The sequence below is a fragment of the Echinops telfairi genome, unplaced genomic scaffold (genome assembly GCF_000313985.2).
Source record: "Echinops telfairi isolate 266 unplaced genomic scaffold, ASM31398v2 ScPeMD7_2;HRSCAF=8, whole genome shotgun sequence".
Classification (NCBI taxonomy): Eukaryota; Metazoa; Chordata; class Mammalia; order Afrosoricida; family Tenrecidae; genus Echinops; species Echinops telfairi.
In genome coordinates, this window is record NW_022103898.1 from 56687631 (window position 1) to 56705322 (window position 17692).

At 36.0% G+C, this 17692-nt stretch overlaps 1 protein-coding gene across 3 annotated transcripts in view; it reads left to right on the forward strand.

The window, feature by feature from the left end:
• Positions 1-12602, forward strand: part of KCNC2 (potassium voltage-gated channel subfamily C member 2) — a 227903-nt gene extending 215301 nt beyond the window's left edge. The window contains exons 2-4 of one of the 3 annotated variants that reach the window (XM_004700439.2): positions 125-1049; positions 3119-3283; positions 9943-12602. In XM_004700439.2, the coding sequence (XP_004700496.1) occupies positions 125-1049; positions 3119-3283; positions 9943-10079 (1227 nt within the window). In that variant the 3' untranslated portion in view covers positions 10080-12602. The remainder of the gene's footprint in view (positions 1-124; positions 1050-3118; positions 3284-9942) is intronic. The other 2 variants (XM_045290531.1, XM_045290530.1) reach the window with 2 other exon arrangements.
• The last annotated feature ends 5090 nt before the right edge of the window (positions 12603-17692 follow it).

Genomic DNA, 17692 nt, shown 5'->3' on the forward strand with positions numbered 1-17692 from the left:
TAACATTCCAAGTGAAATCTCCAAATGTGTTTGTCCCGCTTTTTTATCTACAGAGTCAGATTCTCAGATTCTGATCAATGTATATTATGGTCTATATCATTCTTTATTTCTTTTTCTCCTACAGTTTATTGCTTTTGCTTCCTTATTCTTCATCCTGGTTTCAATCACAACCTTTTGTCTGGAGACCCATGAAGCTTTCAATATTATTAGAAACAAGACAGAGCCCGTCATCAATGGCACAAGTGTTCTACAGTATGAAATCGAAACCGACCCTGCTTTGACGTACGTAGAAGGAGTATGTGTGGTGTGGTTTACTTTTGAATTTTTAGTCCGTATTGTTTTCTCCCCCAATAAACTTGAATTCATCAAAAATCTCTTGAATATCATTGACTTTGTGGCCATCCTACCGTTCTACTTAGAGGTGGGACTCAGTGGGCTCTCATCCAAAGCTGCTAAAGACGTGCTTGGCTTCCTCAGGGTGGTAAGGTTTGTGAGAATTCTGAGAATCTTCAAGCTCACTCGTCATTTTGTAGGCCTGAGGGTGCTTGGACACACGCTTCGAGCTAGCACTAATGAATTTTTGCTGCTGATAATCTTCCTGGCTCTTGGAGTTTTGATATTTGCTACTATGATCTACTATGCTGAGAGAGTAGGAGCTCAACCTAACGATCCTTCCGCTAGTGAGCACACCCAGTTCAAAAACATTCCCATTGGGTTCTGGTGGGCTGTAGTGACCATGACTACCCTGGGCTATGGGGATATGTACCCCAAAACATGGTCAGGGATGCTAGTAGGAGCCCTGTGTGCGCTAGCCGGAGTGTTGACAATAGCCATGCCAGTGCCTGTGATTGTGAACAATTTTGGAATGTACTACTCTTTGGCAATGGCGAAGCAGAAACTCCCAAGAAAAAGAAAGAAGCACATTCCTCCTGCCCCCCAGGCAGGTTCACCTTCCTTTGGCAAGACGGAGTTAAATACGGCCTGCAACAGCACACAAAGCAACATGTGTCTGGGCAAAGACAATCTACTTCTGGAACATAACAGATCAGGTAAGACACAATTCCAAATGCATGCTATTAAATGCTTTATAGACCAGTGTCTTAGGTCGAAGGCAGCCATTCTTATTTTTTGCAAGCGCTCCTGAGTTCTCTGCCCTCCCCCTTCACAAAACCTTTCTGCATGTGTCAGGCTTGTAGATGACTGGATGACACCATTTCGAAATGAATTTCGAGTCATAATTTGCATAGTTGGTCTATAGAATTTTCCTGCTTTAATGGGAATGCCCTTTGCTGATGGTGCCAATGTTTTCTTTTGCCCATTTGTTGCTCTTGTGCCAATGTTTTGTTTCCCTGCACGATGTGATGCTATGATATTGGCCATGTTCCACCCTTCATTTTCAAAATGTTGTTCTCCACACTGTTTTGGCTTAATGCGTTTGTCTCAGTTTTACCTCTACCTCACAGGGGTGTGCACCTCAAGATAATCCACAAGAAATGGTTATCCAAGAAAAGTAGATGTCTTCATTGCAAAGGCCTAAATATCAGAGAGGTGATATGGGAGATGCCCTTTTAATAACAAAACTCTTTCCTAGTAATATTCTGGAGGATTGCCTAAATTTTCATACTCTTAAATTAGGTAGACTATCTCAGTGTCACATAATTAACCAGCCATTAATAAAACAGGTGATGTATTTTAGATAATCAATATAACAGTTATCATTCAAGGAATTTCTTTCCCTTTTTTTGCACTATGCACTTCCGGAACTAAATTGTGTATGCTTTACTACTGCCTGAGATGGGAAAGATCACTTTCCCTTCTATTACCATAAGTCATCTAGAGCCCATCGATACTTAATTTGCCAAAGGTATAGTGAGATGACAGTTAGTATCATCTCTGGTCGCTTACCTGTAGTACAGATGAAGGGTTTTATAGACTAACCAATTGAATTAGCTTCTAATTAGCCTACCATTACATTTTAAATTCCATGAAACTTATAAATTATAAACATATGAATTCCTGAAACTTAGGTATACATATTCTTTTCTGTAGAAAAGTTATTTCTGACAATCTTTAGTGAATATTTTCAATTAGACATAACACCGATTAGACTGAATAATCAAACACAAAATATATAATTGACATTTAAAAAAAATCAATTTATTGGGGCTCATACAATTCATCACAATACATAGATCAATTGTTTTGATGTCTCTTGTTAGCATTAAGAAGTATTTATGAAATAAAAAAAGAAAAAAGACTTGGCTTAGAGTATTGTTTAATTTTTATTCACGGCCCTTAGGTTCCCTTATCTGATTGTTCTACAAAGTCATTCTAAACCACTAAGTGACAACTGTTGCCCCCATAGTATCTCTGAGAAGCTGGAGTTTGCTGGGTAGAGCTGCTCTCAGCAGAGGACCTGTGCAGAAAGCCCCGTTAAGGCCCTGGAAAAGAGCAGACGCGCTCTGACCAGAACATAATTCTCCCGACAGAGTGTTATCGAGGCTGTTATACGTACTTTAAAAATCTTTGCCTACCATATAGAAGTAAGTTGTTTCAAGGGCATTTAGAAAGGCTGATATTTTTTTCATTGTCAAGGTTAAAATATCTTTCGTTTCAAAACACAGTACCTGATATAAAAATTGTTTTAGGATTTTTTTAAAAGATTTTTTTGTGAGAAAAAATTTATTTTCAGAAAATAATACAAACATGTTGTAAAAGAACGATAAAGATTTACGAGTTTATTATTAAGATTAACCAATTAGTAATTAGTAAGATTAACACATTAAAAATCTTATTCGAGTTTGTATTAGTTTGATTAAGCACACTTATTTTAAGTTCATTAGTTTATTAAAAGCCAAAAGCAGGTAAACTCCAGAATGGAATTGAAATTTCAAAAAAGAAGAAAAAAAAGTAGCTCTCTTCTTCTACATATATTTCCATTTTGCTTCATTTAAATTTTTTATGCTGAGTGTTGAAAATTCTTTCTTTTCTTATCGTGATGTGATTATTGTGTTTTGTATCTGGAGTGACTGGAAAATGGGCATTCGGTGTAAACTCTTTGTACTGTCTCATTCCCTCATTCATCACTGTCTGTACGTGGGCATGGTGCTGTGACCAGTTGTATCAGGTGACGGCAGTACAGGAAGTGAACCGCCGTTATCACCCCCAGAACGGCTCCCCATCAGACGTTCTAGTACCAGAGACAAAAACAGAAGAGGGGAAACATGCTTCCTACTGACAACAGGGGATTACACGTGTGCTTCTGATGGAGGGATCAGGAAAGGTAGGCATTCCTAAACAGATCATCGCAGGTGACTTAGCAATTGGTTGTTGCTGACATATGGAGTGATTTAAATCAATCATTTTTAGAAAAGACTGCAAACAGTGCTGGTGTCCTCTATGCATGGCATCTTCCTACATGATAAGCATTCTTAAATATGTGTCATAACAGCCTACTTGATTATCATAATTAGAAGGCATTTCATCTTTCTATTTCACTGCTCTTTTACTTTGTTTTGTGTTTTTTGTTTTTGATATTCACTGTTCTATGAGCAAAATTGTCGTGAAATGTTTACAAATGTTTTAAAAGGCAGCCATTTATCCACTTATTTTAATATAATGTATTCAGAAATTTTAAAAATTATCTTTTCCCCTTACATATGTTAAAACTCTAATAATCATTATTTGGCTGTATGTAGATATTTCAAGAGAAATTGAAGATTATAAAACAATCGTAAGTCCCGCCCCCCAGCACATTAAACACATTCTAATTTCGTCTGTGATTCATTGCTTGACAACGTTTCTTGGGGTTTATCTGAGTCACAAGGTTTGCAACGGCCGAGTCGTTTGTCAAACAGCCCAATATATCGAACGACTTGAAAGACTACGTACGCATTTGTGAATCAGAATTTCTCTAATAATGAAAATTTTAGTTTTATTATTATTTATCCACATACTTGTCCAGTACCTTGCAAACAAAGAGACTTTATAAGTAGTTGTCACTTAAGGACATATTTATTGGGCTGACATCTTCACAGAAAATAATATGTGTGGAAACGTGGAAATGCCACTTCATCACCTGGTTCCTTTCCCAGGGAGCGGCCATTGCCGATCACTATTTCTTAAGCAGTTTTTGTTGTTGATAAGCAAAAGGTCTGAGAGGAGAGCTCAGACAACTTGTACTCCCTCTAAAATTCTTTTGGAAAACGGGTTTGTGGGACTTATAACCCACCTTTGTTTTTTTTAAAAAAAGGGCTGGCATTTGTATAGATTATCTCCTATTTTGATAATTCCAAATGCTTTGTTGTCAGGTTTTTTATTGTTTAGTACCAGAAGGAGAAATGAATTATAATTATTTACTATAGTAGTTGACTATATATGAATGAAAATCTCATCCCAAACTTTCATTTCAATGGGACTACATTTTTAAAATATCCTAATTTGCTATCATAGTTTCTTTTTAAATGTTTATATTTTAAACCTGAAATATTTATTTTGTTACCGTTTCCCTCTAAATTATCTCATATTTTATTTCTTCTTATCACTTTATATTATCCTTCTCTGCCTCCATGCCTCTGAGTTTCAAAAGAGGACACAAAGGACTCTGTTCTCTTTTTACTGTGTAATATTTTAAATTTCTGCATTTCAACTTTTCCATTCTCTACATCTATTATTTGAATCCAACTATATTTGCCAACTTCTGAATAGGCTTATTTTACTCTTTACTGGTTATTTTGAATACTGTATATTGAAAGAAAAATATTTTGTGAAGAAAGTAAATTCTACCTTAATACTTGAGTTAACTATGTATACAAATATTAATTGATGATGATGATATGTATGATAGATTACTTTTATATAGAACTTTACATATCTTAAATCACTCTATATGCCTGTACATATACATGTGCCTATATATGTAGTACCTGATTAAATTTATATAGAGTTTTAAACATTATCAACAGTGTATCACATACAATATTTATGACAAGTCTATGTGTTAAATACCTAATTTAATTCTTTCCTTTCATGTTAGACAATATTTTGAATTTTTTAATTGCCGAGTAAACTGTAGATGAGGAATGGCTATGCAAATTACAAAGCACAATGTGGATATATAATTGTACTCTAAGGGTCATGAGCAAAGCAATTAATGAGATATTTCGTTTGCCTGGGAAATTTATACATGCAATCTGATTTCAAAATTGAACATTTCCTTCATCAGTAATAATATCTTTGAAAATTCATGAGTAAGGATTTTAGTCTGTTGTTTCTTACTATGATCAATATCTTTCCCATCTCTACTTATTTCTTTTGCAGTTATGTGTCAAAGTTATGTGCAATTATGTTTATTTTCCAGGTCTGCTAATATGTCTAACTTCACTTCAACATTCTTGAGTGATGTTTTGTCATGTCTAATACAAATTCAGCCATTGCCCCATTTCCTTTTATGTAGGTAATTTCTCTATGATTATAACTTATACATTTATTTCCTATCTGAGCCCTTCTTTTACTTTTGAAGTTGATCTGTCTACTGATTTTATTTTACAGTTCTAAATGTTTTCACTTATGTGACTGGATATAATATCATTGAATTTCCATTGAATTATTTTACTATTATTAATCATGAATATACTTTGATATTCTTTTAAAAAGTTTCTTGAAAACTTTATTACTTTACCATTACTCAGAACACATTTCTCATGTATATAGCAATTAATATCATATATATTAAAATATAGTCTTAAATAGTACATGGATAAGTGGTTTTAATTTTATATATATTATTTAATCTCATGAATTATATTTTCAGCCATTCCAGTAAAACTGCTTAAGGAAAATTTTGTCAAATTTTCTAATCAGGAACAAACTTGTGAAATAAAGCAAATGTATATGGGAACTAATAATTTTACTAATTAAGTGCTTGTTACTAAATTAGGAGGGAAGTTTGTCAAATGTACACTGAAATGATAACTATTACAAATAAAAGGACTGATTAATGCACCATGATATTTGTGTTAAACACTATAATTCAGAATTAAGAGTGGCAAGCAAGATTAACATAACACTTTCATAATTAAAAGAGGACTGTGAAATCTTGCTGGAGGTCTTGTAAGGGATCTTAGAGAATGTGGGAGTTATGTTTTCATGATGATAATTTATACATATTAACAACCCATTTGGCCATGCATAGCTGTCATGTACATTGAAATTTTCATAGCCTGGTTCATATTTTTACAATATATAATCATACAATTCTTAGCATGAATTACTCTTTATACAACTCCTCAAATTTTATATTAAGTTAAGAAAATTTAGAGAAGTACAATTTCCAATTAAAAGAAGTAAAATGTAGCCCACTAGGGACATGTAAAGGATCAGTAATTCTTTTATTAATTACTTAAGACATTCTCCCATTAACTTTTCTATTGTATTTTATAGTAGAATGGAATATAAGGGTAAGTTAAAAAACACTTTTACCACAGTTCCAATTTATATATTATATGTGCAAATTTATTTCAAACACAATATGCAGAGGGCTGTAGACTTCTTCTCCCAGTGAGACATTTAACTTAGACAAGTTCAAGTGCCTTAAAAAGAAAGTAAGGGGCAACCCAGTCCAATGAAATCCGTGGCTTTGGGGGAATCTCCTCGTGCAGTTACATGTAGATGATGGAGCCTGCATTGGGAGCTATCAAAGGAGTAATCTTTATAAATTTCCCAGAAGGACACAGGGTAGTCCTGCGGCCTTATTATAAGGAGACATGTATTTTTTTTAATTGAAGCTACAGTGGTGAAAACAAGTCGAGGGAAGTTATGCTGAATTTTTTTTTCCATCACAAAGATGACCCCGCACATTCTTTGAGCGTAGCTGGATCTTTCCAAGAGAATACCATTGTAAAGCCTTACCCTATTCACCCTCCAACCTTGATCTTGATCTTTCAGACATCTTTTCTGTCAGCCAAATTCAAGAACATTTAAAAGGAACACGATTTGAGTCCCTTGAAGATGTTCAAACTACTTTTTGACCTGGTGTAAATCAAAGAATACAGAATTCTGTAGGGAAGTGTTAGAAACACCATCTTCCCAGTGTATAGACATAGGAGGATAAGACAAGAATAATAGTGTCGCATTTTGATATTTCTGATTAATGAGTGTTTCTATGATGTTTTAGCATCACCTCAGGTGATGAAGGGGTTATGAGTTGAACTGTTCTATAATCCACATTTGTCATAGTACAGAAAAAACCTAGTAATAGAATAGTAGTTCAAAGCCATCAGCCACACAGAGGGAGAAAAATGAGGCTTTCTCTTTCTGTATAGGTTTACAGCCTCAGAAACCCACAGGGGCAGTTCTACTCTGTCCTACGAGGTGATTCTGAATTGTAATCAACTCAATGGCAGTGAGTTATTTTTTATAGCTAGAATACTGGAAAGACATGTTGGAGGGTTATTCTTTCATTAGTAAAGATGATGTCCCAGAGGCATGAGCATTGTTAATAGAGGGCATTCCTTGCTGTGTTAGTCTGGGTAGACTAGAGAAACAAATCTATAGAAATGTATATGCATATGAGAGAGTTTTATATAAAGGGCAATTGTACATTAAGAAAGCATCCCAACCCAGTCCAGTCTAAGCCCTTAAATCCGATCTCAGCCCCTATGTCCGATACCAATCTATAAAGTCCTGTTCAGACTCACGAAACACATGCAATGACGCCGAACTCAGGATGATCACAGGCTAATTGGTAGAAAGTTTTTGGATCCAATAGTGTTGTGAGCATCTCAGTGCTGGCAGGGGTCTCCATGTGACTTCGCTGGCTTCAGGGGTCTGGTTGCATCAGGGTTGGTCCACATTTCTCCAGCTCAGGGCATTAGGTAGTTCCATGTGTGTTGTCAGCTGCAATGTCTCCCAAGAAGTGAATCGCGAGAGAGTCTGTCCCACCTCCAAGGAGGAAATATTGGAATTCCCAGAATTCTCAGGAGAAGGCCATGCCCACACAGAAAGAAGCCTCCTTGGCTATCACCTGATGGACAAACTAGACTCCACCCCTTCACTCTTGATCCTCTCAAATTCCATATTGACACCAGATTATGTAATTACCACAGTTGCCATGTATACAATTTCAAAAAAAGATCACTAGCTTGCTGAGAGTTTATGTGTGTCTATATAGGAAGGGACATTCATCATATTGCGTCTATTTGTAAATCTTTTATATACTAAGAAAAATATGGATTATAATTATAATTATATTAGCATATAAAATTGAACTGGACAATGTGGTCCATAACCAAGACTAAAAAGAACTTTACACTCTTTTCTCCTGAATGCATCTAATAAATACTTAGTGGGAGAAAAACTGACTACAAAGAAAGAAAGAAAATATGTGACATTGTGCCTTCTTTGCAGGTAAAGAGATTGTAAGAAAGATCAGAGGTTAAAGGGCAGGAGAGAACATATATACGACGACTATTTCCCAGAATGAAATGAGAGATAAGGCTCTCGGCCCTCATAAATCAAATAATAGGGAGATCACTTCTCCTTTTCTAGGCAAAGGAGTAGACAAAACAATAACTCCTACTAAGAAGATCCAAGAATGATAGAACCATAGAAAAAAGTAATATTGAGAAGAAAGATTCTTTTTTATTTTTCCCTTACGCTATCATTGGTTACTCTAGCTAGTTAATCAGTTGCACGCAATATAACACGTGCATACAATTACAGAGGAAATGCCATTTTCTTATCTGTAATTTGTTTTCAGTACAGCTGTCACAAGGTGACCATGTATTTTCAAAGCTTTGTGTGCAATGTGACTATTTCCCCAGTCAATTGTTGCCCTCATTTTAAAATAATCTGGCTTCGAACTACAGACATGTGCTCTTAACTGCCTATCAAACTTTTCTAATTAAAAACAATGTACAATGCATGAATCTTTCAAAAAATAATCTTTCGGAATGTTGCTGAATAAGGAGAAATTCAATCTCAAAACTCACCACTTCTGAGTGGATTACAACTCACAGCTACCCTATAGGACAGAGTCGAAATTCCCCTACGTGTTTCCAAGACTAAATTTTTATAATAAAAAGCCTCTTTTTTTCTCCAGTAGCTAAAGAAACACATTGGATTAAAATTTGTGAGAGGATTTTATGTTCATAAACCTGTGGCTATCATAAATGAAGGATTAGAATGCAAGATAATAAAAATAGAATGTGAATTATTATCAAATTGATCTCAAATTCTGGGTGGCATGGCTAAGAAGTTTGTGAGGTAGCGCATGAGAGATGTGAGGTCAGTTTTCATTTGACTGAAATTATTACTCCATTTATAGCTTGCTCTTTTTTCTTTCTTCTTTGCTTTTTAACCCGTAAAATGAGAAATGAAGATATCATTTTACATAAACTGAATAAAACATCGCATGCCATTATTTAATTATCCTTTTGACAGTATAATGCTGGAGGAGAAAATATGGTGGAAAAATCATTGCCACTTTAAATGAGGCATTGTTTATTAACTTAGTAAATAATACTAAAATGATTTCAAAATAGCTTACTTTGTTTCTTTACATTTCTCAAGGACATATTTTGAAATTTAAAAACTGCAGCAAATTTATATCTTACTTAAATTGCTTTGCTTATTTTTGGAGGAGCTTTAGTATACTACCTGTCAAAATTGAATTGACACTAATTGTAATCTGAAGAAAAATCGATTTGGAAACATAGAAACTATAGTTTATGATAGCTGTTTTAGTCTTTTAGGAATGGCAACAGCAGTGAGCTCCATATTTTAGTTATAAATTGCCTTACTATGAATTCTTTGTAAAAAAAATAAACAACAACCCTTCTTTGATTTAAAAAATATAGAACCATTGATTACCCTGTAGGCATGTTTGTTTGTATCTATTTTCTGGTTGAATTCAACTGATGTCTGTGATTTTTTTCATCAAAGGATATGAAAAATCGCGAAGCTTAAACAACATAGCGGGCTTGGCAGGCAGTGCGCTGCGGCTGTCTCCAGTGACGTCACCGTACAACTCTCCTTGTCCTTTGAGGCGCTCGCGATCTCCCATCCCATCTATCTTGTAAAGCGAACCATCAGTTGGCTAAATTGTATTAAGTGAAGTACTGTTTCCCCTGTAATGGAATTAAGTAAAAGTAGCATTACTTCAGGCTCCAATAGTAAAGTATAACTCCTGCATGACATGACTATTTGAAAATCAGAAATCCCACATGGGTAGCTAAAGAATCGTATCCTGGCTTTAAAAATTCACCTAAGGTAGTGCTACTCCTTCTCCATATTATTTGACCTGATCTCCTTTTGCAATAACACGACAGGTAGTATCAATACTGGCCACTACACTAATCCATAAACATATCTTCAGGGAGATATATTTAAAACTGTGTGCTTCCAAATGCCAACCATTCACTGGATCTTCATTCCTTGTGACTTTTCAAACCATCCTGAAGATATCTGGGATCCTGTCTTATACTCAACATGGCTTTGGTCACTTCCATCTTGTCTCTGTCACCTGGGAGCAATGGCTCAGAGTTTGGGGACCATGGATAACTTGAGAGATGAACTAGCATGGAACCATTCTACAGATGAAAGCATTGGTCTACCATTCTGCATTTTGAATTGTAGGATGGGAAGGCCAAGTTTCTCCTTGATTTATTTTTCCTGATCAGCTGAAAGAAATGTTTGTTTTTAATAGATTAATTTCCCAATTGATTTACTTTTCTTTAAGAACAATTCTGTATTCAAGTCATAAATGTCTGCGGTGGTTTGCACACAGATAATTGCAAAGAGGCTGTTATTACTGATCACACGCAAAGTGGAGCCAGATCTGTAACTTCATGATGTAGGGAAGGCACAACATGTAAGGCAAAGGTAACTTTCAGCCAGCTTTTATTTTCACTGTTTAGCCAGAAATGACCATTTGATCAGTGGCATTTTCCCCCCTTAATGGCAGGATTTGTCACAATGTTTAATGACCGAATATGAACTATTCTGAAAAACCTCATATCTTTTTACTCCCCTGATTTATTTTAATTTTATGAATTTATATTCAAACATTAAAGAGCATTGGCTTTTGCAGAGGTTTTTCTGACCTGTCTTAGATTTCGAAATAACGGCATTAATCATATTTGCAGGAAGTGTTTGTTTAATCAGGTGCTTTGTTCTGTATGTTGTCTGTCTGTCTGTCTGAACTCTCTGTCTTAACTGTATCTGCCATATGTCTCCACAAAGCACAGAAATGCCTTGTTAAGGTGTTAATGATTTTAGTACTGGATATCTTTGCTTGTTTGCTTTGTGTATAAATCAATGATGCCCAGTGGACTACCTAAGCTAATTAGTGCTGTGAACCTTTTTGATAAGCAGGATTTAAGGAGCAATTTAAGCACCATTGCACTTGGTTGCCTGCTGCAGTGTCAATTTCTACTACCAGCAACGTGTCTTCATCATTACACTCTATGGACACCCCCAGGGAGTCTTTTTCTGTCTGAATGAAAGAAATTCTGTTTACACATCTCTATGAATGTGATAGCAATTGTGTGTCTGGGTGTATTGGGCAAGAGACCGAAGAAAAATGCCATAATATAATTAAGAATAAATGATATTCCTAAAGCATTCCAGATCCTAGAGCCTGTTGAGTAATTCCTGATTTTCATGTGCATTTTTTGTCACAAACACAATTGCCATTTTTGTCATTGGCCACGTAACATGTATGACTCTGTATCCCCAAATTCTAGAGCATGATCTGCATGTCAGAGATCTTGTACAGCAATGTGTTTACCCAGACATACATTTCTGATATTTAGAGATGCAGTGATCCTTTTGATAACACCACAAATAGGAAGTTATAATCACATACAACTATGGTAAAGGAATTCAGCTACTGTCTGGTGCTGCTGTTACTGACTGCAGTGTTGTACACAATTGTCGTGGAATTTTTTCCGCTGAAAAGGGGGCAGTGCATCCAGCCGTACTAAGAACTATACCGGAAACAGACTGCTGCCGCTGATGTGATCAGGTTGCACTCGGAAGAGGGCCTGTGGCTTCATAAGACATTAAAGCCGTGACTGGAGCTCATCCGGTACTCCCGTATACGTGGTACACCTGTGGACTGGCTAGTGCTCCTGAAACAACTGTAAATATCGCGATGTGTGCATGGGTCCTTCAATTTGGCTATCTTATACCAAAGGAAGCCAAATTCACGGTCAACATCTCTGAAGCTTCAAGTAAGACCTGCACCTCTGTCCATCACTCCTTTGGGCTTGCAGTAGGTTGTGCTGCGAATTACACAAGACAGTAATATTGATGTAGTATACGTCGGTCTTAACTTCTCTTATTTCCATTTTGTTAGTTGGATACATGAACATTGTATCATTTCCTTATAAACTACTTATGTTCTCATCTTGTCAGTCATGTAAAATTTTGGAGTCTACTTATCAAACTGACCTATTTTTATTCATATTCTTGTTTAGTTCTGGAATAAATTGTTATGACTGAAAACAGAGAAAAAAACACAAAAATTACCATTATTCATAGTTTTAAGTCTTTTTGTCATTGTTACCTCAATTATAAATACAAAAAATATAAAATTCTGGCAGTGAGAGTATTTTTTTATTAAATGAATAAAGAGAAAAGTCGGTATATAGTAGAATATTTAATTATATCCTAAAATGTATATTTTGCATAAAAAGATATATTCTTCCATCAATTACTTTCTTGTGGGTTTTGTGGCAAATGAAGCTGTACTTGTCTTTAAAACGGTTGTCGTTGAAACTGATATAAGAGTTCTTCACCACACTTAATATTTCCAGCTTCTGTCAGTTCTCTGGGATTCAGAATATAACAGATAACCTAAATATGAGCCCCTGCTGTTGTAGCCCTCTCGTGAAACTTTCAAGATGCATGCACAACCTTGGCGATAAACAATAAAAATGTAACTAATGAAAATGAATAAAAAACAAATGAACTGGGGATACACTTGAATTCTAGCTGATTAAATTACTCATACTCTTTGCTTGGCTCTTCTCTTTGATTTGCGATTTTCAACAGGTTTGAGAATTTCATGCTTCATGGTGCCAAAGCATGCATAAATAAATGACAGTGCATGGATTTTAAAGCACATGTCGGTTTTACTTTGTTCTAAGTTTACGCATGCTGCTAGTGATGTTTTACTTTGTTTTCTAATCCACATTCTTTCACGATCTAATTGATAATTCTAGAATTGCACATGTAGTGGCTAATTAAGATATTATATATCCATACCTATCCTTATAAGATTAATACGGCATTTTCACTTACACTTTTCAATTTTGTCTTCACAGTAATTGCAAGAGCCAATATTTTTGCTTTCATTTTGTAATGGTAAACTTGCGTATCGTTCTGCCACAGTTACTTTGGACTTCAATATCTAATGCTTCTTATTAGAAATATTTTGTGAGATAAATAAATTTGGGTTGGTGTTTTGTTTCTGAAATAAACCTCATAAATCCAGGGCAATCATCATAACACTTAAACCTATTGCAAATAAATTGGGCGTCCCTAACTCATCACCTGGTTACAGGTTTTGGAAGAAATCACCACCTGCTTCCGCAAGTGGTCAGGTCGGGGGGGAAAACTACACCACTCTCCATGGAGCTTGTCATGTAGGCTTTCAGATCTAAAATTGGCTAGAGGAAAAACCTTTGGGTTTCCTAGGCTATGGTGCCAGGTGAAAGTACTCAGAAGAGACGTTCTCCGCCCTTGTAAGGAATCCTACAGAATCCAGGGTGAGGGTCAGCTGATGGCAGGTCCTCTAGAGCCCTTGCCTACATTGCTGAGTGGAGGTAGGCTTAAAAGAGTTTCCTATCTCCTCTGAGACAGCTTCCAGAAATCAGTGGGACAGACTCCACGGGACACTTCTTTTTGAGTCATTCTATTGTGTACCCAGGGGCTTGGATAGAGAGTATACATCCTCTCTTTGACAGCCTTAAGTCACCATGGTCAGCTGTTACGTGCCATCTGCTTCTTTTGTAAATAATAAAAAGCACTTTCCATATGCTGACACTCTGGGACCGTCTTGGGTTTTCGGGTCTGATTAAAAGGATATGGTCTTCATGGAGGAATGGTTCTTATGATTGGAGCCCCTTTTCTCATGGTATTCTGGCTATTCTAATGCAACCATTTGTAAATATATCACCCTGTTTTATGAACATGACTTTTAGCCCTCTTTTGGGGCAGGGACCTCCGTTTAGCACCACACCATATAAGTGACATCCCACTTCTATTGTGAGGATACCCTGTACATTTTGTGGCAATAATTCAGGACTGTGGGAAGGGCACAGAGAAGGGGAAATAAGGCAACAAGAGCAGCACTTTCACACAAGGCGGAAGGGGAATCATTTCTGTCTAAAAACACCCTGTTGATTATGAGGCTATTAAGAAACTGAGCTCAGAAAAGAGGAACTGTCCAAATATAACTACTGATAAGCTATTTTAACAATCATGTTAGCATATTAAATATACGGTAAAAAGGAGAATTATATAGGAAGAGAAAAAACTGCATTTTAATAGGTTATAACTGCCATAAAATTGTCATTATAAATCTACATTAAGTAGTTATGAATGAAAATGGAAGGCATTCATTTTATCTTTGAAATAAATCATACAACAGGCTAATGGAATAGCAAAAAAAGACAATGAACATGTTAAAAAGCTATATTGCAAAGCACGAGCTGTGGAAGATTTACAACATGCTTAGAAGACATTTAGAGCTAAATGAATCTTATTAAAATATTGAAATCTGTAGTAGTTTGTAATTATTAAAATATCTGATTTAAAACTTTTCTTCATAAAAAAATACATTTTCCGTACAATCCCCAATGTTAAAATTAAATTAAGTTTAAATTCTTGAGCATTACTACACTATATCATTAGACTGTATTAAACACTAATTTCTCTAACATAAATTTATATTATTAATGGTGGTCTTAAGTTTAAAAATGGCTGTTCTCCTTTAAATGAATTTTGTTCATGAGATAACATTTTTTCTTATCTAAAATCAATTTAATTAAACTAGCTTCATATAATTTTTTTTTGCTGTTTATCACACTGTTATCCTAATGTGCCCACTGGATATGCATTTTGAAAACTTACTACTCCAAGGATATGGCATCTTCCATCAAGTATCCAAGGTGATAAGTGTGACATTGGCTTTTGTAGCTGATTCTCTTACAGAGTTAGTGGAACTATTCGTTTTACTAATTTGCTTTCCCAGGTGTTAAAATCATTCACCACATTTTTACATAAAAGATGTAACTTCCTTTGAAAATGTGAAATCAAAATGTAAATTCAATATCAGGAAATTGATAAAGAGAAAGACCAAAAAAAGACAGCTTGCCAAAGTGGCTCCAACACTGGACTCAATCACTGTAATGATTTCAAGGACAGTTCAGGTCCATGCAGTGTTTTGCTCCATTGGATTTGGGGCCCCAGTGAGTCAAAACTATTTGCTATGATATACTTTTACATTATATACATGCAAAATGACTCAAGACTTTTAAAAATTTGACCTTCATACACCATTTTAGTCTAAGTTCATCTTTTATGCATGTTCTGTGTCCTACTATGTGCAGGTTCATGTAAGCACAGCAGAGCAGTGCAGGCAACTAAGTCATCGTTGCCTACCAGTGAACTATTCCACTCAGTGTGTGATCACTGATGTTGGCTATGCATCAGAAACATTACGGATCCTTTTAAAAATACAGATGGCTGTGCACAACCCTAAGCCTACTGAAATTCTCTCTAGAGATGATACTAGATGCAAGTTCCATTGTTGTTAGATACTATCGAGTTGGCTCTGACCCATGGCGACTCTACGCACAGCAGAACAAAACCCGGCATGGCTCTGCACCATCATCACAATTGTTCCTATGCTTGAACTCACTGATGCAGCCCCTGTGCCAATTCCACTCAGAGAGGGCCTCCCTCTATTTCCCCACTTATCCACTTTACCAAATATGATGTCCTTCTCCAGGAACTGGTCTCTCCTGACAAAATATTCCAAGTATGTAAGACAAAGTCTTGTCATCCTTGCTTTTAATGAGCGCCCTCGCCTTACTTCTTCCAATACAGAATGGTTTGTCTTTCTGGCAGTGCGTGGTACTTTCAACTTTCTTCTCCAACACCACAATTCAAATGCATCTGTTCTTCTACTGTCTTGCTTATTCAGTGCCCAACTGCACATGCACATGATACAACGGGGAATACCATGGCTTGAATGAGGTGCATCTTAGTCCTCAAAGTAACATTCTTGCTTTTTAATGCTCCAAAGAGGTCTTGTACAGCAGATTTACCTAATATCATACACAGATCTTTTGATCTTTTGTCCGATGTGTCCATGACCATTGATTGTGGATCCAAGCACGACAAAGTCTTTGAGAACTTTATCCCTTTTCTCCACTTTTCCTTATGTTACTTATTGGTCCAGTTGTGAGGGTTTTGATCTTCTTGACATTGAGTTGTAAATCATACTGAAGGCTGCAATCCTTGATCTTTGTCAGTAAGAATTCTCCTTACTTTCAGCAGGCAAAATTGTCTTGCATGTGCTGTTGTTGATAAGCCTTTCTCTAACCCTGATATTACATTCTTCTTCATATAATTCAGCTTCTCTGATGATTTCCTCCACACATAGATCAAATAAACATGGAAAGCTCTGATCACACCTTTTCTGATTTGAAACCCTGCAGTATTCTTTGTTTTGTTACTACAACTGCCTTGATGTATGCACAAGTTCAGAATGAGCACAATGACTTGTTTTGAAAGTTCCATCCTTCTCAAGCTTATCCATCATTTGTTATGACCCACACAGTCAAATGCCTTGGCAGAGTCAATAAACACAAGTAAAAATCATTCTGATATTCTCTGCTGTGAGCCAAGATCCATCCAAAATCAACAATGAAACCCTTTGTTCCACTTTCTCGTCTGAATCCAGCCAGCACTTCTGACAGCTGTCAATGTACTGTTGAAACTGCTGTTAGATGATCTTCAGCAAACTATTAATTACATGTGACATCAGTGATCTTGTTCTACAGTTTGAACATTCTGTTGATTACTTACTTTGGAATGATTATCATTACGGATATTGCTCAGTCAGTTGGGCAGGTAGTTGTCTTCCATATTTCCTGGCATTGATAAGTGACGGCTTTCAATGCTTCATCAGCCTTTTGAAACATTTTGGTTGGTATTCCATCAATTCCTGGAGCCTTGGTAGCATAGTAGGTTGCATATTGTAGTGCTAACCACAAACTGACTTACAGGTGACAGTAATACATAGAGATTATAGCCTTGAAAATGTGATGGGCAGTTCTACTCTGCCCTGAATTGTATCCAGGACTTGGAAGTCACCAAATGAGAACAAATTTAGTCACTCAATTCTTTTTATGTAAAATGAGTATTCAGTACAGAGCAAAGCAGGTTTCTAATAGATTTTAAAATACTCCATAGAAATGAGCCCTATGCAAAAATAGTATGTATATAATTCAACTTTAAGTGACTCTAAAAGTGCTATAATTTCTCATCCTTTGAAGTGGAGTATTGATTCTCCAAATACCTGTAACTTTAGGTTGACTATTCCGACAACCCTAACCTGCTATGTGGGCAGTGTAGTCAGTGTTGCCTACGTATTGTGATTCATCTTCTGTCAAGCCTA